Source organism: Pseudorasbora parva, chromosome 4 (genome assembly GCF_024679245.1).
Source record: "Pseudorasbora parva isolate DD20220531a chromosome 4, ASM2467924v1, whole genome shotgun sequence".
Lineage (NCBI taxonomy): Eukaryota > Metazoa > Chordata > Actinopteri > Cypriniformes > Gobionidae > Pseudorasbora > Pseudorasbora parva.
The window spans coordinates 46,882,161-46,906,325 of NC_090175.1; the positions used below are offsets into that span (position 1 = coordinate 46,882,161).

Here is a 24,165-nt window from a genome sequence, read left to right on the forward strand (position 1 = left end):
AAGTGTGTAGTGTTGTAGTCTTTTTGTTTAATGGTTCGAAACAAATGTTAACTTGGAAATAAACAAACATGAACCTTAATACAAATGCTCTTTTACAATTAGGCCATTTTTCTTTCAGAAAACACACAAGACCACAGCAAATAAACCAAAGTGCAAAATCAAGAGTATAATTAATACAAGTAATAGTGTCTCACACAAAACAAACAAACTAATCAAATTACTCCGAGACAAATGGCCCTATTGTAAAAAGACACAGAAAGGGAAGTTGTTCACATAATAATGAATTAATTTGGCAATGGTATATTATTATTAATCATAACAGCAAAAACAGGTAAAGAAATTACTTTCCCATAGCACTCGGAACGATAAATGAAACAATTGGCGAACACGTAAATAAAATGAGCCGACAAAACTCATTTAGAGTCATTGATCTTGAATTCTGGATCTAGATTTCTTCAGGCTCATGGTTTCAGCATAGTTCTGGTCCTTTTAACAGTCTCAAGCAGCTCTGCTGATCTCATCTAAAAACTCCACCATAATGTTGTGGATCCAGATGTCATTGTCCTCTTGTGTGGTGTCCACTAGGTAGACAGAGATTTTTCGCTCCCAGGGCCACTCCCCCTCCTCAACTGACTCGATCTGGGCCACCAGAGGCTTTTTCTCAACATGGTTGCGGAACACCATAGAAGCTTCCTCAATCCAGACCCCTTGCTTGACACCTGAAAACAAATATTGTGCACGTAAATCAGAAGCTTTAACACACACATTAGTTTTGAGGTAACTTGCATGGCTAGGTGATGCATCCAATATTTACAATATATTTGCTATTTTCTTGACAACATAAAACATCATTACTGAAAACATCACTATTGTGATTTTAATATTTTTATTTGGTTTACTGGAATTTTAGCATTTTATTTGGTTAATTGTCTAAAAGAATCAACCTTGTAACTACTTGTTTAAATATACTTTATGAATTGATTCAATTTAAATCAGAGATGTTATTAAATCACTGATTGAACACCAGCTTCTCTCTTACCAGCAAGCTGAGCAGAAATGCTCTGGAATGGCAGCTGCCTGAACTCATCGATGAGAGGTTGGATCTGGGAGTAGTTGATCAACTCGTACTTCCCATAATCCAGTTCATACACAGACACTAAGCCATTGGTCAGGACGCCCTTTACTAAAACACGGTGCCAACTATAGATTAAGAGAAAGAGCAGTGACAAGACAAAAGTAGTGTGAAAGAATATAAAAGACCAAAAATGATTTAGTTGTGTTATTTAGTTTAGGAATTATCATCAGAAATACTATTCAGATCTCACTTGTTGTCAATCTTGGCAGCGTAGACATTATTTTTCTGGATATTGATGTGGGTTACTTCCTGTTTGTTGTAGAACAGGATCATCTCTCCCATCAGCACTACCAGCTTGTACAGTTCCTGCCACGGCTGCAGCACAAAGTGCCCAGGGTGGCATGCAACAGACACAAACACATCCATATTCTGCCCGACCTGTGGCAAGTCCAGCAGAGGGGGCAGTGTGAGGGCATTCGACTGTGGGGGAGATATATTGGGGCTGTCCCCTGCACTTTGCAGGACAGGTTCAGAAACCCTGGCCATCTTGCTGAAGTAGGCACCCCGTTGCCAGAATGGACATGAGGCTAGCTGGTGGTTAATGCTGCTCTGAAGGTCATGAGCTCCATCGCCACTGAAGAGGTAGACATGCACAGTCCCGGTCTCATCAAGCTTGACTATCTAAACACACAACAAACATGCCGATAAAAGGACATTGCAATATTTTGTTTTTCTGCAACATGAAAATACAGGAACTTTCAACAGATTCACTGGAATCAAATTCAGGGATCTAGACCATTTTTGATAATGTGCGAGTTAAAATTTCTCAAAGTCACATCGGTGCAGGTGCATAATGTTCAGGTTGTTTTGGTATCTGGCAGGCACATGTAATCTGCTAACTCTTTGACATGTACAATCACACCGTTGTGATTAGAACATTGATTGTCACGTCATCAAATGCTAAATTCAAATGTCCTTTCGCATTTTGGCTGGCTCTGAGCCAGAGGAAGACATGCCCAGCGCTCGTCCTACAACACAACGATACAGCGTTTTCACATTTTATTTCACAGGGTTTATATTAGGTCTCAGACAATTAAATACACATAAGTACTAGGGATGGGCCTTTTGCAATTTCTCATTTCGATTATTGATAGGTCTTAAAAACGATTAATCGATTAAACGTGTGCGAGGCTTGTGTGGGGGGCGGGGCATCTCCGTCATGGAGAGGTGAAACCATTTTAAGACCGTTACGAAAATGTATGTTGACACAAACATGAGATGTCTATGCAAATATGAACATATGACTATACAATAAATAACTGCTAGATTATGATGCATAAATGTAACCGTCAAAATAACCGTATCAAATAACCAAGTCAATATCAAGCTTTGTATTTAAGCTGAAACTGTAAACACACCACCCTGCAGAGCTTTGCTAGCGGATTAATAAACTCAAAAAACAGGCATATATCTGATTAATCTCATATAGGATATTACAATTTACATCTGCCCAAATGGACTCAAATGTGCACGTGAACTTGGCCATGCTAGTATTTTACAGGCTTGAAAGGGAAACTAATTTTTAATCCGCTGTTCCCTTAACTACAATGCAGATGTAGTTTGCAAAACTATAACAATCGTGTTCTCATTGTAATGCTATGTAAATGACAGATTGGTGCTGTACATAATTTTATTTTTCACGATCAAAGTGATTACAGGCATCACATGCGTGTTTTCGAACATGTACTCTGTTAACTCTTTGACGCGTACAATCACATTGGAGTGATTAGAACATTCAGTTTCACGTCATCTAATGTCAACGTCAACTGCTAAATTCAAATGTCCTTTTGTGCTTTGGCTGGCTCTGAGCCAGAGAAAGACGCGCTCAGTGCTCATCATACATCACAACTATATAGCGTTTTCACATTTTATTTCGCGAGGTTAATTTTAGGTTTCAGACAATTAAAAACACATTTATACTAGCAAAATAATACATTTATAGTAAAATACATACTGATGTCTATGGAATCAGCAATAACAATTCATTAAAATATAAATTGATGAGGTCTTTTTATCCTAAAATACAATATACACATTGTGTAGTAATTATAAAGTTTGCTCTTTTCTTCTCTCATTTCCCCAGCCACTTTCATGCATTTTGGGAGAAGTGAATGAATTTATGTGTTGTAAATCTGACAGATCCAATTCTCTGAACTGCGACGCAAACTAACATGTCGGTGCCCATCGTGCTTTACAGATCAACTAACATATAAATCTAATCATTACAAAGTTTTTTCAACAACAAAAAACATCCACTTACATGTATTTGAGAATTGGAATATCAGGTAGTTGATGACAGCCATTAACTTTGCGAAAATTTTGAACAATAAAAAAAAAAGAAAAAAGGTAAACCTAAATAAAAGCATTAGATCCAGTGCTGCAGTTACATGACAAGCATGACACCACTGCCAAGGAAATGATAAAATATTATATTCTGTGATTTTAAATTAATGTTTGTTATGTTATATATGATTATAATAATGTTCTTTTAAATTTGTTCGTTAGAAACAATGTTCAGATTAAAATATTTTGTAAATATCAAGCTTTTAGTCAGACAATCTTTACATCAATGCAAAACCAGTATATATAAATTAAGAGAACGATTCATCAACATGTAAAGTCATTATGATTAATATAAAAAAGGTGCAACCAAATTGTAAATCAGTACAACCAACTGAAAAAGTTAGTTGCACTAGTGCGACCAGTGGGAAGACCTGAAGCCTAAAGCCCTGAATTTGATTAATCAAAGGCTATACATTCACTATAAATATGAAACTATGATAACACTATTGTACTGTAAATTAAAATGTTAAATAATAATAGTATTTTATTCGTACAACTGTAGAAATACAATATTAGCATTGTAGCTTCGTCATTTCAAACGTAAAACCAGAGCGTTTATTTTGGTGGAATAAACGCAGGGATAATGCAATTTCAATATATTGTGCATCACTAATCAATAGTAAAAATCATTTTCTTTTCTTTTTTGTGAATGTGCAAGACCTTCATGCAACTGGGAACTTTGTTTTTGACCGTCTCTCTCAACCACAGAACAGCTTCAGGAGGCCAAACACCCCCATCTGCATTTAGATCCTCCAGGAGGCACTTTATAGCCTACAGGGGCAGAGATAAAATAAAAGCATTCTAATTCAATTATTAAATATCAATCAGTCATTTTATTATCCGAAACCAAGAAAAAAAACATGACATGCACAGTAGTAGTAAATGATGAGCATGAATGGGGAAATTTTTTTTGCAAAAAATGACTGTGACGTGTACCTGAGGTGGTATTGTGATGAGCTCTCTGAGGTAGATTGGCGGGATCTCTCTGAGCTCGCTAACCTCCAGAGAAGCAGGAAGTCCTAGATCCAAAAACTTGATGTCCAACACTTGACTGCCATGAAGGGTAACAATCTATATACAGATGAAACGCATTCATATAACCAACTGAACTAATTTATGCATGAATCTTGTTTAGTGTTACAAAAAAAGGCTGGTCCAGTGGTGTTATCTAGCTTTAATAACATGATCGCTTAGGCTGTGTGTCAATCAAAGTGTGTCCGCTCTGCTGAAAACGCCTTGCTGTGGGCGCTTGAGAGCATTTTGGCAGGGCACCGTTTTAGTTGAGTTTTTTAGTTGAGTTTTTAGTTTCTTTGCTTTTTATGATACGGAAAATCCACGGAAGTGTTACTAATTTTACAGGCAATTTGTTTCTGTATTGATTCCATATAAAATTGCAGATACAATGTAAAGTATTTGCTCTGGCTCTTGTTTTAAATAATTTTGTTTCCGTTATTATTGCTTGTTGTCATGCCAGACTGAACATGCGCTCTGTGAATCTATGCCGCGAGCGCGATCGCGTTTACTTCAGCCCTCATCACGAGCTCATCCATGACTGTCAATGTAATCGGACTCCTGCAGCGTTTGGGCTGTGAATGAATGAATGAATGCGGCTAAATCATATATTGAACAGACACGTTGAGTTTTTAATTGCAGTGTCTGTTCTCTAACTGAATTGATTTTATGAAAATGAACGCAGTCGTGGTAGGAAAGTGATCAGTGATTCAGTAGCGGTGGCTTTGGGAGTGGCCTCGTAGGGCAGCGAAGCATTCTGGGAATTGTTGTCTTTCATCCCCATGAGACAAAAATGCATTTTCTGCCTTTTCTCAGTCTAGAAAGCACCAAATTATAGAATACTTTCACATTTCTACTACATTAATGACCCAGTTTAAATACAGATTCATCTTCCCTACTCCTTTAAGCACTATCTATTTTATTAAATCTCTTTCGATAAATATTATTTTCTACTTTAAAAAACTATAATTTCGTTTTTTTTCTAACCCAACTAATGGCTTTCTAAAGTTGCATGTGAGGGAAAAAGCTTCCTCTTAAGAATAGTTGTGCACTTTTAACATGACATAAGTCAGTGGACTGACTCCCTGATCAGTGCCCTAAATACTAATCTAGGGAGCAGATTGAGACGCATGCATTGTGAAAAATCGATATTTGTAGCCTGCCTGACACGGTATTTTCACAGACGTCACATCTCTCATAGACTACAGTAGCCTATTAAAAATGGTACATGCATCTGTTATATTCTCAATTTAATTTACGGAGCAATCCCGACAAAGTTTTTAGGTTAACTATTTTTAATATGCAATAGTTCGTCCCGGGGCTATATGGTTTTCCAGACGGGCTACCAAAATGTACACCTGTCGGCAGAAATAATATTTCTCTCTTGATCTGGGCGTGCGCACGTGTGTGTGTGTGTGTGTACCCATCACGCTTATATCCACAGATCGTGTGGGCCATGTAACACAGAAATAATATTCCAATCAATCGCGGGTGGATGAGAAAGAAATCACTGTGTTTGTTAGATAAAGACGTTTATGAGCCCTGTGAGAGAATCATTCCGGTTGCCGCTTTCTAATCAGTCCCTCCCTCATGTGAACTGAACTGAAAGAGGAGCTGAAGCTCATTAAATAGTCAAATCATATTCAATCCTTGCCGTGGGCGTTTACTTTCGAGTCTCTAGTGTGGCACGCCCATCAGAACCCAGCGTTCAGGAGACAGCCTCAAAACCAGTGAAGAAAATAGCGTATTGCTTATTAGTTATGATGTTTTTGAATGTAAAAAATGTTATCAGTTGACCTCAGACAAAAATTTCAAAAGTCAGTTCATGACACCTTTAAAATGTGCAGACAAGAATCAATAAGCGGATTCCCGAATCGATTTTCGATCCCCAACCCTATGTGTGAGGACAGCCAACTCCAGAGTTAGAACATGACATGAGTGATGAAAGGAAAATATGTCTTCTCACCTCTGCTCTTGCCCATTTGCCCTTGTATTTAGCTAGACACACTTTCCCACAGAACGGTTTGGACACCAACAGCTCCCATGTTAACTTAAAACACATAACAGACATTTAATGCTCACACAATCATATACACCTAACAGAAGCCTAAACTCTGAATTAATTGTTTTACCTGAGAGATGAAATGCGCCTCAATCTTGTCCATGATGTCTTTGAGTTTGGCCTGGCCTCGAGAAGGCAGCTGACAGTAAATACTGCCATCAGAGCGCACATTCGTTACACACACATTTGTGTACACGCTGTTCACCTGAAGAGACAAGAGGAAGAAAAACACATTATCATTCATTAATTTTGTGATGGGAAAAGTCCAATTTAATAATAGTTTTATATTTTATTCATGATTGACCTGTAGAGGATTCTCCATGGACTTATCCTGCAGGGCTTTCAAGCATACAGCGTTGACGTTGACATCTTCGCTATGAGAAGTGTCATAGAGCACAATAAGAGGTGTGTCCTCTCGCTCCAGAATCTCGGCCAATAGCGTACGGCTAACAGCTAATGACTTCAGATTTTTAAGAACTACCGCATCTGTACTGAATGGCTCCAGACCTAACAAACAAGTGAACATGATTACATAACATATTACTCTCTCACACATATACACAAAGGCCTCTGATAAATGTTACCTGCTAGTTGGCATGTTGTTCCCTGGAAGGGAAGAGTCAGGAATTGATCCCTCAGCTGGAATATCTTCTTTCTGCTGAGCACCTCAAAGAACCCATGATCCATACAATACACCTACAGACAGGAAAGATGAAGTTGGCCATAAATCAGAAACTGAATTTTTTTGCTCCAAACATATAATCAGCAACTAGCTGATTCTTAGTTTGCTATCATTTACCAAAATGCAATTTGTGTGAAAAAAAAATGTAGTCGTTAACACAGGCCAGTGACGGGACAGGCTGTAGATGGAGAGAAGACACAAAAATGTCCCAGCAGAGTAAATACTGTACCAGGCAGAGCAAGCTCACTGTCTGTGATACTTGTAATACAAGATATGAATGCATCTATGAAGGAAACTTCAATATACCTGTATTAAATTAAACAATATGTGTGTAAACAAAAATATATGCTTAAAGAATAAAAGCATTATAAGCATTATAAGCTCAAGCTAAAAAAGGCTAATAAAGTAGACAACGCCAGTTATTGTGCAGAATATACATATACTCGAGTCAGTATAGTTATCACATTTATATTTTTTCATATTTTCATACAGAGAAAAACAATAATATCATGTGGATGATATTATCGAGTGTGAACACTAACAGACCTTGCAGAGACACAATGTCAAAGATAACGGTGTTAAGTGAAGTTTCTAACAGCAATGTGATTTATTTTCTTAAACCCTCAACATAATTTAAAATGAAGCATATGTCTCGAGATCATTTTGCCATCATATAAAAGTTATCTCGCTCTTTCCTCGTTCGCCTGATGCCTGGTGTTTGGATTTCATGTGATTTCTCATTGTGGTCATGGTATGATAACCAATATTAAATTTATATATAATAATTTATTTAAGAAATTAAATTATTTTATAATTTAAGAAAAAATATTTTTTCCTTAAATTACTCAATTTTGTAAGATAATTAAAACAAATGTAAGGTAATTTCAAACATTGTGAGGCATACAACGACATTACATGATCAAATACAATCAACTCATTAACCCATTCCACAGCACCACCCAGTGGATTTAGTTATAACTGCAAGTTTTAGTGGGATTTGTCCAAGCAGCAACCTTATGGAGTTAGAAATATGACAAAATGATCTGAATCGGAATTGTATAAATCTGAATTATTGACAAGTGTAATCTAACAAAATTTAATATTATGTTGCATTTTACATAGTACTGAATTTGATGTTTTTTTTAAATGTTGAATATAGAACCTTTGAAATTAACACATCTGAAATGTTATGTCAAAATTGTATAGACATGTATTTTTAAACAGCAGATATTTTGTTCTGAATTAATAGACTGTAAATATTCCGTTTTTGAAAATACAGATCAAAAGAGAAATAATTTCATCCGATCTTTAAAATGAATAAAATAGACAGCCCTTACAGGAGATCCACAACTACTGAACTGTCTACTCTCTCTCTCCCGACCAGTCCACTGTCGGTGAGGTATGCGTGTCAGTGAGATGCATGTGCGCGCTGTGTGTGTGTGTGTGTGTGTGTGTGTGTGTGTGGGTGTGTGTGTGTGAGAGATGCAGAGTGGACCAATACACTGTTAGACAAGGGAGGGGGGATTCGAAATGTTTCTTAACTTAAAGGGTTACTTCAGCGATTAGCATATGGCTTTGTATCAATATAAACCCTGGAGTATATTTGAATGATTGTGCTTTCCCCCCTCATATCCCCCTGAGACGAGAGATTTATGCATTTTATTTCTGGAATAATTCCTCCTATGATGCAAATTGACGATATTTGCATCATAGGAGGAATGTTTGGCCAAAGGCTAAAGACTACAGCCAGCAGAGGGAGCCATTACGGCATGTTTTAAGCCCGCGCATAAGGGCTCGAGATCACACTCAGAGCTCAGCTCGCAGCTACAGGCACTCATTTAAACGGAGATATGGTGAGCAATGTAAGTCTTTTAACTTCTCAAATTAATTTCTATGAAAGCATGCAAAGGCATGAACTGAAACATGCCAGACTCGCGTTGTGAATGTATGCCGCGAGTGTAGTCGCGATTACCTCAGCTCTCATCACTCCTGCAGTTAGTGCTCAGTGCTGTGAGAATCGCGCGGTGACTCACTCATTATATTGAACACACACGTTAATTGTAGTGTCTTCTCCAACTCAGTCACAGTAATCCATTAGTGGTGGCTTTGGGAATGGCCTCACAGGGCAGCGAAGCATTCTGGGAATTGTAGTCTTTCATCCCCATGAGACAAAAATATATTTTCTGTCTTTTCTCAGTCTAGAAGGCACCAAATTCTAAAACAATTTCACATTTCTACTACATTGATGACCCAGTATAAATACAGATTTATCTTCCCAGCGCTGAAGTACCCCTTTAAAACGCATTTTTTTGCCCGTTTGCATTTTTTGTGTTTTACTACTTACACAATTAAGTATATATAATGATATTATTGATATATAGTGTAGAGTAAAAAAATGCTGACCACAGTTAAGATTTTAATAAATAAATCTACCTCAGTTTTAATAAATTGTTCACCTGTTTGGGAAGTGTTTGTCATGTTTTGACAAAAAAGGATAGTTTAAAACCACAGTTAACTGTCTGTTTTCTACATATTTCACTCAGGAGCAAAAAAAATGCCTTTAAACTTTAAAGAAATAAAGATTTTACATTTATCGTGATATTTATCAATATCGACTGATATGGAAAATTATATCATGATAATTTTTTTGGGCCATATCGCCCAGCCCTACTGCCATATATAGTCATTGTGTCACCTAAGCATCCTGCCTTTTTGACCATTTTCTGTTATCCGGGAGTGACACGCGATGACTCGCTCGCAAGATGGCAATGCCCAGCTCGCCCCTACTTTAAGCTTCAGAACGGCTTATCGGAATCCTATGGGTGGCGTGACGTCATGGACACTACGTCCATATTTTTTTTACAGTCTATGGATTTGTCATGGTTTCACTGCATTTACAGCCAAAGCAACGTAGTTAAATTCGAATAGTATTTTTATTTTCCAAATATTAATTGCAGATTGAATATTCGACTACTGTATTTTCCAGACTATAAATCACACTTTTTTTTCCTAGTTTAGCTGGTCCTGCGACATAGTCAGGTGCGACTTATATATCAAATTTAATTCATACTGACTGACAAGAATAAACATTTAGCTGCAAGAGGGCGCTTTATGCTGCTCCTGTTGCCTAACCCTGAAAAAAATAACTGAAAACAGAAAAAAAAAACTCTTAACCGACATATTAACTTAAAGACAACAACTTAGAAAGACTGAACACAAACAAAATACCCCCCCATAAAGAAAATCCTATTCTGCAAATTACAAATTGCATGTAGTAAAATATGCAGTCGAGAACAATTCACACAGCGTTTGTCTCGCCCGGCTGAGCCTTCCCGGCAGAGCACTCATGGATCTGTGGACTCGTTCCTTCAGCTCTGGCCATCTTGCTTTCAGTCCACAATTAGCTTTCTTTGTTTTCTTCTTTACAGTTAAAGTAACCTCTGCAAAGTCCAGAAACTATGGTATTCGTGCAAACCCCTACTCTCTGGGTGTAAGGGACACTCGTGACAAGGTTAGATCGCACATCGTTAAAACAGCAGTAATGATATGACAGACTATATATATATATATATATATATATATACACACACACACACATATACATATATATATATATATATATATATATATATATATATATATATATATATATATATATATATATAACAAATAAATATTTATAGAGCAAATAAGTAAATATATCCCACACCCCTAGTACAGTAGCCTAGAAATCTAGACGCACCCTAGCCGCAGCTAATTTAATTTGCCCGCAAGTGTTGTCTAGGAACTCTCAATACCCTTCTGAGCTGTATTCCTCAAAATCTGGACAGCCCAATCACATCATGTATAGAGTCGGCGGGCGGGGCCATAATGACGACGGCCGAGTTGCGTTTGCGTGCTTCTAGTAAACACAGAAACTGGCGAACGGCGGCGGTCTTTCGAATCAGCACTGACCGCGACTCTGGAAGACTTGAGTTAAGCTTTTCTCTGAGAAAAGAACGGCACTGAAGTCATTCTTAAAAAGGGAAGATGTGTTCGGAGTTTAGCCGACCGGATACGGTGAATGTTTAATCTAGCAACAAGCTCTGCTTCACCTTCGTTGCTCTGGTTGGTGTAGCGCTATCCTATCGCGTGCAGAGGGAGTTTGAAAGACAACCGTTTATCCCACCCCTCGGATTGAGCCCTGTCTATGGTGAGTTTCCAGACCAAACATCTTGATGTGGGTCTGGCTTGTCAGGCTACTAGTACAGTGGAACCTAAAGAAACCGCTGCTGTTCCATGACCGCCACCTACTGTCATAGAGTTCATTTAATTTAGTTTGGATCGTGATCAAAATGCACTGATTGACTCTACATTCAAATGCCAATAGACTTTTTTGGTTTAAGGTCAGTTTGCCTGTTAAAGAGTAAAAAAAGAACAAATAAATGTGCTTTAACAAAGAAAAAAATACCAGCAATTTGTCGGTTTAATCATTTAAATTTGCTTGTAAACCCCCCCCCCCCCCCCCCCCCCCCCCCAAAAAAAGAATCGGTCATGAAAAAACAATATCAGTGCATCACTAGATGAAGTGTAGTTAACGGTAAAACTATTTGAGCTACAAAATGGATTTAGAATTATGCTAAAAAATTAAAAATTAAAATAATATGATAAATACCAGTTTTTAATACCAAGCAGCATAACAGTTTTTGTACCGCTAACATACCATGAAGCAGATGATATGGCCATTTCTGCTCTTAAATTATCAATAAAGTGGATACAGAAGTGTCTGGTACCTTCACATTGTCCTCTGTGACCTGGTGAACCTGAGCTCTTAGTATTGCATCTTCCGCCATAGCAACTGCCACCAGCTGTCCGATTTTTGGGGAGAGAAGACGAAGTCCAGCGCCAACTGTATTATAGAATTGAAGCATAGCCTCCTCCATCACTTCCAGATCTTTAGAGTAGCCTTCCCCCACAAACCTGAAAAATAGGATGCCATCATGTATATCCAACTGAAAATAATACAAATAATAGAACTAGAGATTCATCTTATTAATAGTAAAAATCATATCTAATAGTAAAAATAAATATAGTTTTTTAGCGTTACCGGAGAACAACGTTGTTGGTGCTTCTGACCTCCATCACCAAAACAGATAGATATTCTACCGCTGGGATAATCAGAGGTGGCACATGTGGATTGCTGTCACAGGGCATAACCAGTGGGGGTGGGCGAGGACGGGGCTGTGTCTGCACCTGGCATGGTAGTGCGTACAGTATGGCTCTCTTTCGATTGTCCGGCATGGGGTACTCTACCATACACGCATCTGCCAACAAAGACAGATCCTGCAACACATACTGAGGAAACTCACACCTGCAAGACAAGAATAAGATTCTTTAAATATCACATTCACTGAAAAAATAAAATCACTTTTCTACTCTATTATACATGATACAAATTCAGCAACATCAAAAAAGTACAAAAGCATGTCTTTCATAGTGTATGAATGTCTCTTGTGCATTCACTAAACCATAAGTACAGTAATTTATTCAGCAAGAAAGCACTGATCAAAAGTAATCGTAAAGACATTTATGTTATAAAAGATTTCTATTGGAAATAAATTCTGTTCTTTTCTACTAAAAAAAATTAAAACTTTAAAAAGTTATAAATTTAAATTTCACAGTATTACTGTTTTTACTGGATTTTTGCTCAATTAAATGCAGATTTGGTGAGCATAAGAGAAATCTTACCAACCTAAAAGTTTTGAGTTACTTGTTTTGTTACACTAGTGATTTTAGCATTATTAAGTATTATTGTTATTTGGCCAAGGCTGAATGTTCAGTGATATTTCTGCAAACTCTAAAACACGGTTGCAGGTAAGAATAACATGCTAATAAACCACTCATACTATTTAGCAGTATGCATTTTTTTTTCATCTCTATCTTGATTTATCTTTGTTTGGATGTTTTTACAAAAATGTAAACAATTTAAATTACAGTATTTTAATGATAAATGGACTTTGCTTACTGAATATGGTTTTACGATCAGTTAGCATACTTTGGTTTCAAATGGCATACTCTGGTCCATTACATACAGAAAAAAGTATGCACTATACAAAATATATATACAGCACAGTATCCTACCCAAACGCCTCCTGGAAAAGTTGTGGAAGTGCATGAGCCCACAGGCCCTGGCTGTATTTATTGAGCAGCTGCCGCAGCTTCTGCTTGATCTCTGGAGTCAGAGGCTGGTGAGAGGGTGGAGTGGAGGGAGGGGTGATGATCGAGTTGGGGTGAGCTTTAGGTGTTTCAGTGAGAGTCAAATCCAGCATAGTGGAGTTGGGTGATGTTGGGCTTAAGGGTGCTGGGGATTTCTTGGTTGAAGAAGGAATGTTAATGGCAAGAGTTCTGAGGATACGGGTAGTTTTCTGGGCAGGTGTTGGCTGTTTCCTAGGTGTTGTGTTAGGAGACTGTTTGCATGGAGCTACAGCAGGCACAGTGCTTGGTTTTGGGGCAGGGTCCAAGAAAGGGTACACCAGGCGGTCTACTATGTTATTGCTGCCTGGCTTTTCAACCTAAAGGACAGCAGAGAGAAACAAAATGATAATTTATCATGCAACACCAACTTAGCATATTAAAAGTTCAGTAAGTGATTTCTGAAAACACTTGATATTTGAGATCAATCCAAACAAACAAACCCCTCCCTTCATTGCTCCAAAATGCATGAACACATAATGCAAGAGTGGATCTCTATCATAGCTAGGGCAAAGCAGAACAATCCAACATGAAAATAAAGCGAAGATGACGACCAAACGACAAGGAAGTACAAAATATGAACATACAGTACACAAGCAAGAGTTTGCTGAAGGACACCAGCAGCACAAGTACACTCAAAACGTTTCAGTTTTTATGGTTAATATTACAACAGTATACCTTGGATCTGTGAAACATAGCAAAACCAACGATCCTCATGTATGCAGCAGAAAAAAAAAATAGAAAAAAAATAAATAAAATCAACCTCTGCATCAAGAGCAGTGATTTTCTTTAACTGAATACTCGCCAGGACGGGGCATTTTGACAATTTTGTGTGTATTTGACTGTTTAAGCGCAACAATGCACACATTTGGTTCTTGCTACTCGCATGAGAATTTAGGGCTTTATGAAAGCCATTTTATTGTGAAAGTGTTTAAGGCCCTATGAAAGTGCTGCACACAGGAGGTTTACTGTTTCAATTAAAACAGGGAAGAAATTATTATTATACAATAGTAATTTCTGTCACAAGTTAAACCAAACTTTTGTTTTGACAGGGTGTGTCCACAAGGTGATCAAAATAAGGTATAGTAATTATAGAAGTATTAATAATAAAGGTGCACGTTGTTTGATCATAAAGATTAATGGGTGGTTTTATGTGTGTGTATTTCAGTCCTCTCACAGTGCAGATGTGTGTCCATGTCTCCACTTCTTTGTGCATGTGGAGCTCTTCCTGGAACATATCCTTATAGAGCTGAGGGATTTTGGACAACCAGACTCCACTGCAGTATTTCTGCAAAAGCTGTTTGAGTCGACCCTGAACCACCTCAACTTCAGCACGGTTTAGAGGCTTTTGCTGAGCTAAGGAATGCAACACAGAAACAAAAATTACACTAAAACTGATTGAATACATCAAAAAGAGATTATAAAACTAAGTTAGCAAATCCTGAAAATACAATGATGCAGTGATGACATATTTGTGAAGGCTAAAGGGGGTCGCACACCGGACGCGGAGCTCGGCGGCGCTCGGCGGCGCGCCACGCAGCGTCTCAGGTATCGCACACCAGACGCGCACATTTTAAAAGGCTACGTTTATTATACATTTCCCCAAAATATGTTTAGACTTTATTCAAGCTTGAACTCAGAATGTAAAACAAATGTGTCTTGTAGCAAAGGTTGAAATCAGTATACCTCAACGATAATATACTTTTAATATAAAGCCTTGAAATGGCGCTCTGTGGCGCGGCAGGATTTAGAACAACTTCCTGAGTCGCCGCGGACAGGCGCCGAATGCCGCCACCGGTGTGCGTACACTCATTGAAAACAATGTGTTCGAATTTTAAAGACGTGGCGCGCCGCCGAGCGCCGCCGAGCTCCGCGTCCGGTGTGCGACCCCCTTTACTCAGAAGATACATTCACCCTGGTTCGCTGGACAAACAGCCAACAGGATTTTCCCATTGGTGTTTGGATTATTACAGAAAATGGTCTCTATGACAAACAACATTTATTATGCTTATAGGTACAGCTATATAGTCATATATATAGCTGTACATAGTTAGTGAAGTGCTTGCATTGAGCGTGTTACATGTTAGTGGACAAGACTGTGGCGGAGGATTCGGTGCGCAGAGGAAGCACCAGACTTAATTTTTTTTTTTAAATACACGTTCAGCACCAACTATTCACAAAGTACACATGGTCGCTAAATTTAAAGTTAAAGTAAACGGGAACGCACAATCAAATGCGATTTCAATAAGTTACCGCTGTTTGAATGCGGCTTCCTGAGGCATGCGAATATCTCCCAATATGACAACTATTAAGTTGTAACCATCTCTTAGCTCTGTATCTGTATGCTTGAAGAAAAAATTGGTCTCTATTTGAGTTCAGTTAGGAGGTCAACAGAAGCTCATGTGCAGAAGGTCTGAAGAGACAGTCATACAGGAGAGAAGCCAGTCAGTTGAGTTTTTGGCAAAAAAAATGCTTGATGTCTTTTACTGTATGATAATTCATTTTCAGAAAGTAGAAATGAAATGGCATTTATTACAAGTTGATTAGTTAAGACATTTCAAATGCAACTGCAAAAAAAAATTCTAGTCATGCTTTTTAATCATTGAGGATTTCTTAAAAATACTATGTAAAAATTGTCTCGTCCCAGTTTCTGTTGAAGCCAATACAGAAGTATTAAATACTTGAATTTAAACTTCTAAAATTCCTTGACTGGCCACTAGGAACAGGCTCTAGAAGGGAGAAAAATCTCATTGAGCCCCATGTTAAAGGTGGGATAAGTGCTTTCTGGTAACCGTTGTTGATATTTCAAATCACCAAAACAAACACGCCCCTATACCCTCAAAAGGGTCTCTATTTTGATAGCTCCGCCCCACACTTACGTAACCCAGGCAACGACTACGGCAGAATCTGTGTGTTACTAATCCAGATCAAATATTCAATGAAAAAGTCACCCCTTCCATCACAAAAACACAAACCATTCTCATGACATATCAATAGTACACGAGAACGACATATTACAATTATGACCCGATTAGGGATCATGAAAAGAGGAAACAAACATACAGTATATTAGGAGTATTGAAACAGACAGTAAGGAGATTTAGATGCTCCACACGGTGTGGAAATGAACGGGTCTTTATCATCGCTGAAGTGAGCGACAATACGATCGCAAATGGACCAACAAACAAACATGACCCACAAGCATATTCAAGCAAAAGCCAACATATATTAGTTCTCAGCTAATGTCCGTCCTGTCTGTCGTGTGTTTTGAATAATTATGTGCACCGAGCGCTCTCTTCTCATCATCGTTATAAGACACGCCCCTTACCTGCTGATTGGATTCGGCCCGAGTCCGTTTTGTAAAACGGCTTTGAAATAACACTTACCCCACCTTTAAAATGCCCAACTTTACAGCAGAAAAAAACATGTTTACAGCCTGGTACAAATTGTGGTTTTGGTCTATATGGCTAATTTTGCCCTTCATGACATATGTGAGGAGGGTGAATTTTTTTTATAAGTCATTCATTTACATTATATAAAGCCTTAAAGTTCTGCATAATTAAGGGCGTGGCTACTTTGATTGACAGGTGGATAGCCATTTATCCACTATCTGTTAGTCATCGCGCCACCTCAGCTCCGCCAACGTCCAGATATAAACACTGATGTCTACAGAAGTGATCAAACTAGAGCAAATCACATCATTGAAGTAAATTAATGCTTGAATCATTCGTTTATGTAATTCATTCAATAATTACATTTTTAAATAATTCATTTAGAACCTACAGTAAATTCCTTATTATTTTGTTTAGTTCTCTATTGAGATTCGTGGGAGAATCTATAAACAACAAACATTTTGTGATACTCAATTTATCCAGAATCATGCAGCTCTAGTTTAGACTTCAGTTCAGTCTAAATAAAACATTGTATCTGAGCTAACATAAACCTACCTCGTCATGATGAAAATACAAATATTTTTAGTAGGGCAAAACATGAGCTTTACCTGGTGTCCCACTGGTCTTATTAGGGTGAGTCTTTATTCCTGTATTGATCTTGCTGGGTACAAATGTAGTCCCTCCTAACCTAAAATTACATAAGTGTTGGAATTAATATTTTGAGAATGTGCTCTCAAGTGTTTTGTCACACATCACTCACCCCGGTGATTTCCAGTTCAGCTGCCGGGAAGAAGCCCGAGAGGAGGGGAGGTCAGGACTGTACAGCTGCCGCTGGTTAGGGTAAAAACTAGATTTGGATGCGGTGCCCCGAGCGAGATGAGTCATGTGGCCCGGCTGCCGCAGAGACAAGCGAGGTTTGACTGCGAAAACCAAAACAGTTTAACCATATCAATAAACAAACACATACCTCGAAGGGCTACATGACAGACTTAAGGATGCTAAAAAGTTTGTGACATTAGTGTGCAACGGTGACCGACGGGCACATATATATTAAGCACATAGACAGACAAGCTTGGTGGGCAAAGACACAGCATTAAACCTGTTAATAAACTCGCTCTTGGGACATGGGCACACAAACTAGGATTTTCAATGCCATTAATCCCATTAACTTGATTCATGTGCTTTACATGCTATTTAAAGGTGATGTGTAACGTAAGAAAACCATTTGACTGTAAAACACAGACAATTTTTTTTTGAATCCATTTAAGTTTTTGCACCTCACAGTTTAAGTGTAAAGGATGAGTTCAACCAAAAATGAAATTTATGTCACTAATGACCCTAATGTTGTTCCACACCCATAAGACCCGTTTATCTTCGGAACACAGTTTAAGATATTTTATATTTAGTCCAAATGTGGATCCAAGTGTATGCACACTATACTGTCCATGTCCAGAAAGGGAATAAAAGCATCATAAAAGTAGTCCATATGTGACATCAGCTGGTTAATTAGAATCTCTAGAAGCATCGAAAATACATTTTGGTCCAAAAATAACAAAAACTACGACTTTATTCAGCATTGTCTTCTCTTCCGCGTTTGTTTTCAAACCTCAAAGATAATAAAGATTCAAACAGTCATGAATCAGCAGATTGATTCATGATTCGGATTGCGCGTCAAACCGCCAAACTGCTGAAATCACGTGATATATTGGTGATCCAAAACATTAATCAATCCGCTGATTCATAACCGTTTGAATCTTTATTTGCTTCAATCTTCATTTTGCATTTGCTTTATTTGCTTCAAATTTCCAATGCTTCAAGAGATTCTAGTTAACCAGCTGATGTCACATATGGACTACTTTGATGATGTTTTTATTCCCTTTCTGGACATGGACAGTATAGTGTGCATACACTTAGATACGCTCTCTGACTAAACATAAAATATCTTAAACTGTGTCTGAAGATGAACGGAGGTCTTACGGGAGTGGGACGACATTAGGGTGAGTCATTAATGACATAAAGGGTTAGTTCACCGAAAAATGAAATTTTAAGTTTATTTTAAGACAGGAGTTACATTTATTTATTTAGCAGATGCTTTTCTCCAAAGCAACTTAGAAATGAGGACTAAGGAGACAATAACATTAGAGGTGCTTGCAGTTAGGACTGGGCGATATGGCCACACACACAAAAAAATCTATTAAAAAACTATAAATAAACAATTACATTACAGTTAATGTTATGTAGGCTATGCAATATATTATGTGCAAAAAGGGGGATAAAATATTACATTCTAACATTACAATCTGAAAACTTAAAAACTTACTCTAAAAAATTAATAATTAACTAAACTAAAAATGAAAATACAAACAAAAGCATTTTATCCTAGATTAGACTAACCTATAATGGCCACTTTCATAAAAATATACATACTTGTAGGTTTAAAATTTCACATAAGGTTGCATTCCTATTCTATTGCGCTCCGTCTGTTTGCTGCGCATGCACACGGCGACGCTCATTCACAGAAGTCTGAATTTTAGCGGAGATTCACTTGTAAAAGGGTCGTCCTCTGGACAGCAAAATGGACATATTTGTGTGAGTTTCTACCACAAATATTTATCCGTCTAAGTAAGTAGCCAATCTCTCAAGAGTATTTGACAGGGCAAGCTGCTTTAAACTATACAGGTTAACTATATCATCCCAGTTATTTTGAAGCCCTTAATATAAAGCATGTTTAGGACAAATTGTATAATTCACTTTCCCTGCATCAGCTCATTCTGCATACTCCGCTATTTTTCAGATGCAATCGTATAAATCTACTGAATATCAATATAAACGGTATTGCCTAACTAGATATATTGTACAAACTCTATATACCGTCCTGCCTTACTTGCAATACAAATTTAAATTCTAGAATAGTACAAGCTAGAAAAGGGAGTGATTAGGAAATGCAAAACCTAATTTGAATTACCCACAAAAATTACATCATATTAGCCAAAGAGAATCTCTCAATGGAGTCTTTCATTTGTATGTGCATGCATGTTACCGTTATATGCAAACAAAGAGGAAGACTTTGCTCTAATTTGGAAGTTCAGTAATTTTGAGCAGCCGGACTTCTTCACATTCTTCTGCCGGGCGACCAGCTGTGCAATGTGTGCCGTCTCCTCACAGACACCAGCAAAACACATGATCTACAAATATACACACAAAGTCTGTCACAGTATAGTTTGGTTCCAACATAATGGTACATACACTTAACAATAACTTTAAAAAAATTCTCTTTATACTAAGTTTTTCTATTTTTTGGCATTTCTATCACAACCAGAGCTTGACATTAACTTTTTTGCTCACCAGCCACTGTGACTAGTGATTTTCCAAAGGTACTACCCAATAAGCATTTTCACTGGCCACATTTTTGACATCGGTACCGTGGGGGAAAAACATACAGATATTTTAAAGGGGTCATATAATGCCATTTTTGTACAAGTTGTACAAAATATGTACAAATCACAAAATATGATTATTTAGTGTCTTAATTAAAACTTTGTAATATACTTTAATTAAAAATTCTATTTAGTATTCTAAGAAATCACTCATTTAACCTGGTGAAAAACAGCTCTGTTTTCAGCAAGCCGTTTCTGTGCATGTGCCTTTTATGCTAATGAGCTTTGTTCACCCCGCCCCTCTGTTCTGTGGGGGCTTTGAGTGTGAAGCGTTGCTTAGACAACAGGAGAATGTTTGACAACACCTCTCAGGACCCATCTGCGCAAGTTCAACCGTTGTCATGACAAATCCTGTCCCCCTGTGAAATCGTGTCCGCTGGTAGCGGTTTTAAATGCCTGATCAAAAGTTGTTATGCATGGTTCTGGACAATTAATTGTTTGAAAATAACTAAATAATAAACTAATAAACTATGAATTCATTGCCATAATAAGTACACACGCAAAACATTTATTTGAAATATTTAATTGATTGCTATAATGGGAGCAAAAACATGTTCTGAATTATATACTTATATAAGCACTTATAGCTTCAGTTATATACTACTAATACATAAAACATGTGCTTTGTAAGACATTAAAGACTATTTTAACACAATTTAAACAGCAAAAATCAAAACGCGATTGTGTAAGAATTGTAATCAGGCTCTGAACAGATTACCTATTAAAATTTCTTTCAGCCAATAGAATCGCTCTTGGGGTCCTTGCGGACACGATTTCACAGGGGGACAGGATTTTTCATGACACCGTATCAATTTGATATATCAGACATATCAACATCAAAATGACTGTTATTAAACCCAAGAACAGAACACCACAATCGCTTAGACGCCATTCTGCTCCAGCGTATCCACAATGGCGGACAGCTTGCGCTCGCTCAGGGCAGGTCTGAGATGAAACGCTGCTGTCAATCAACAGTCGTGGGAGGGGTGTCCGATCGTGTGACGTCACACATCGAACGGCTTGACTTCAGACAGGTGAAAACATATAAGGAGTTAAAAAAAAAAAAAAACACTTGATGGATTTTTATCATTATAGGATGGTTGTGTCACTACCAACACACATGGCTGTATAATCAACTTGTAAAAGTGCATGTACCATTATAATGACCCCTTCAACATCTCTTAATTTGGCAGCCGGTATATTAGGCTGCTGTCACTTTTGCAGTCACACAGCAGCAGTCGGTTCTCACCAGTTTTGAAAAATGCTATAAAAGTGGCCATGGTTTGGCGGCGGAGAGGAGGGGGACAAGGAGAGACTGACAGCACATCAACGGCTCCTGATAAAGACAATTTTATATGCATAACTTTGATAACATTTAAGGCTTATTTGGTGGAGTTTTATATGCGGTTTGGTCATTTAAATAGTAGGGCCCTATAATTTCCGCGATCAGGGAATCGCGGAATTGGCATATTAACGCGGAATCTGTATATAAACGCGGAAATCTGGTGTTAACGCAGATTTCCCCGGAATTTTACATATTTGTAATGAAATTCTGTGTCGTGTGGGTGGAGAACGTATGAGGAAAGTGCAGACCGGGGGAAGCACATATTCGCGACACAACCCCTCCCGTCATTTCATCTCGCCCTTCAAAACAATGAAAGTATGGCGAAGTTGGTCTCCACGGCCCTGCTTTCGGCAGCGAAAAAGTTAAGAAACTCGACGCTAACAGCGGTTTCACACCGTTAATACCGTGAATATCGGTATTCACACTGTGAATATCGGTGTGACATGTTTTGACTCCACCCCTCAAAGAATCGGAATCGAGAATCGAAAAGAACCGGAATCGAAAGTAAGAATCGGAATCAGAATCGTTCAAATCAAAACGATGCCCAACCCTAATTATCGATATGTATCGGAACATATCGAACACTACAGTGCAGTGTGCACTCAGTTTATTATTGCAGATGCCTATTTAAAAGACTAAAATTCAACCTGCTAAAAATTGGCTAGTAGTAGTGCAGAGTACCTGCATTTGGCAGGTGTTAATGTCAAGCCCTGATCACAACCACACAAAAATTCCCAGTTGGAGGAGGAAAAATTGAATTGTTGAGTCACAAAATCTGAACTCTGTCTATCATGGGACAGCATTTGGAAACAAAATACAGGTAGTCATTTAACAGATTAAGTGAATGCATCACCTCTCCAGAACTGGAGCGCTCAAGTCGCACCACACTGGGAATGCTGTGCAGAAAGTTCTCTAGATTGGCATGACCAAACTTCCGGTAAGGGATCATTTCTCCTGTCAGAGCCCGGTAATCTCCTTGAAGACGGGTCATGGCCACACCGTGCTTACTGCTCTGAAGAACAGCTCGCAGCATCTTTTTCACCAACTCCACATCACTCATCCTGCCCTCAAACACAAAGCACGTATGAAGACAATATGGCATTTTGAACATCATAGGCACATTTGGAGTAAGCTAGTTATGAGCTACTCAAAAGTACTGTCTAGGTAACTGTTCGGCCTCTTATTGTGAGGCATGTTTTAAAGGTTTATAACGTTAGTTAGTCATGTCTATGGTAATTACTGAGCCTAGCGTTACATAACAATAAAGCAACCCATTAAATTCAAGCCGTGTATAACAGAACAAGGGCAGTGTTTTTTTATGAAAAGTTCAGGTCAAATGGATTAACAAAAAATAACAATAATAATAAAAAATGAATAAATTATCTAAAACAAAATTTAAGTAATGTACACACATTCATTTAATTGTATTGTTACTGAAAAATGTATAACTTAACGTTACATATACAAAAATTTATGAACATGCATGCATAACTTACACATATTAAACTTTACATTAGATAAAATATCACAAACGTTTCAAAAGATTTATTTTATGAACTCATAAAACTATATCAAATCTTATAAACGTTATCGACCCTAACGCTAACGTTATAAGTTACGTTAACGTACTTTAAATCATTTTCATCTAAAAAGTAATGGTTTATTTTTGTTTGAATGTCGTGCATTAATGTTGCAAACAGCCACACAAAAATGCAGTCTACAAAATTGTATATTTTATCAGCCAAGACAACCTTACATTAACGTAAACCATTATCATGAAATAACTCAAATATCATAAAGACACGCGGGAAGAGAGGAGGCTAACTTTCATCAGACAGTAATTAACTAACTTAGCTAAGAAAACAATTTGCAACTGATTTAACTGTATCATTCCGTTTCTTATAACTTGGAAAGCAACTTTTTTGTATTCTCACACCATAAAAATATCAGCAAAATAATTAATAAGGGAAGCATTGCTAATTAAACTCACCTGATTGCTTTTTCTCTTCGCACTAAATTAGCCGCTTAATATCGCGCGCATACGCACGTGTATTTGCTATGGCTCTAGCAACGTCACACGTCATCTGAAAAAAGGACCGAGGTCAAATGTCAAAAAGCCAAATAAATAAATAATTTAAAATAATAATAATTCAGCTGAATCAAAGTACGTTATTTACTATTCTATTATATTTACTTAACAAATAAATTCAATATTTAAATAAATCTCAACGTCCCTGACTAGAGTGAAGGGCCGTCCAGACATCTTTTTACGATTAGTAGAATATTCTTCTGCTGCATTTAAAATTGTAAACACTTATTAAAATGGATAATCTTGCTCTGTAAAGGTGCTGAAGGCAAAAAGTGATAAATAAAACTCCTGGCTGTGAGAATTCAGGGTGATGACAGTCATGTGCTCACACACCAGTGTCTTAACTATTTAAAAACTATTCTCTAAGGAATCTGTGGAGAAAAGGTTTAAGCTCCAGAAAATATATTCAAATAAGTGAATTATAATTATAGTAAAATA

General features: G+C 37.6%; 1 protein-coding gene across 2 annotated transcripts; it reads right to left on the reverse strand.

The window, feature by feature from the left end:
- Positions 1–9: 9 nt before the first annotated feature.
- On the reverse strand, positions 10–23,717 carry tdrd7a (tudor domain containing 7 a). 2 transcript variants are annotated; one of them, XM_067442012.1, is made up of 18 exons: positions 23,629–23,717; positions 22,492–22,699; positions 19,897–20,041; positions 17,617–17,776; positions 17,465–17,544; positions 14,642–14,820; positions 13,354–13,784; positions 12,320–12,583; positions 12,006–12,192; positions 7,136–7,247; positions 6,856–7,058; positions 6,622–6,756; positions 6,456–6,539; positions 4,415–4,549; positions 4,139–4,249; positions 1,326–1,756; positions 1,040–1,200; positions 10–719 (listed from the first exon to the last, which is right to left on the reverse strand). In XM_067442012.1, the coding sequence occupies exons 2-18, from the start codon at positions 22,696–22,698 to the stop codon at positions 499–501; spliced, it is 3,246 nt and encodes a 1,081-aa protein (XP_067298113.1). In that variant the 5' UTR covers position 22,699; positions 23,629–23,717; the 3' UTR covers positions 10–498. The 2 variants fall into 2 exon arrangements, with proteins under 2 accessions (XP_067298113.1, XP_067298114.1); XM_067442013.1 differs by having other exon boundaries at positions 22,492–22,704; positions 23,629–23,710.
- Positions 23,718–24,165: the final 448 nt, after the last annotated feature.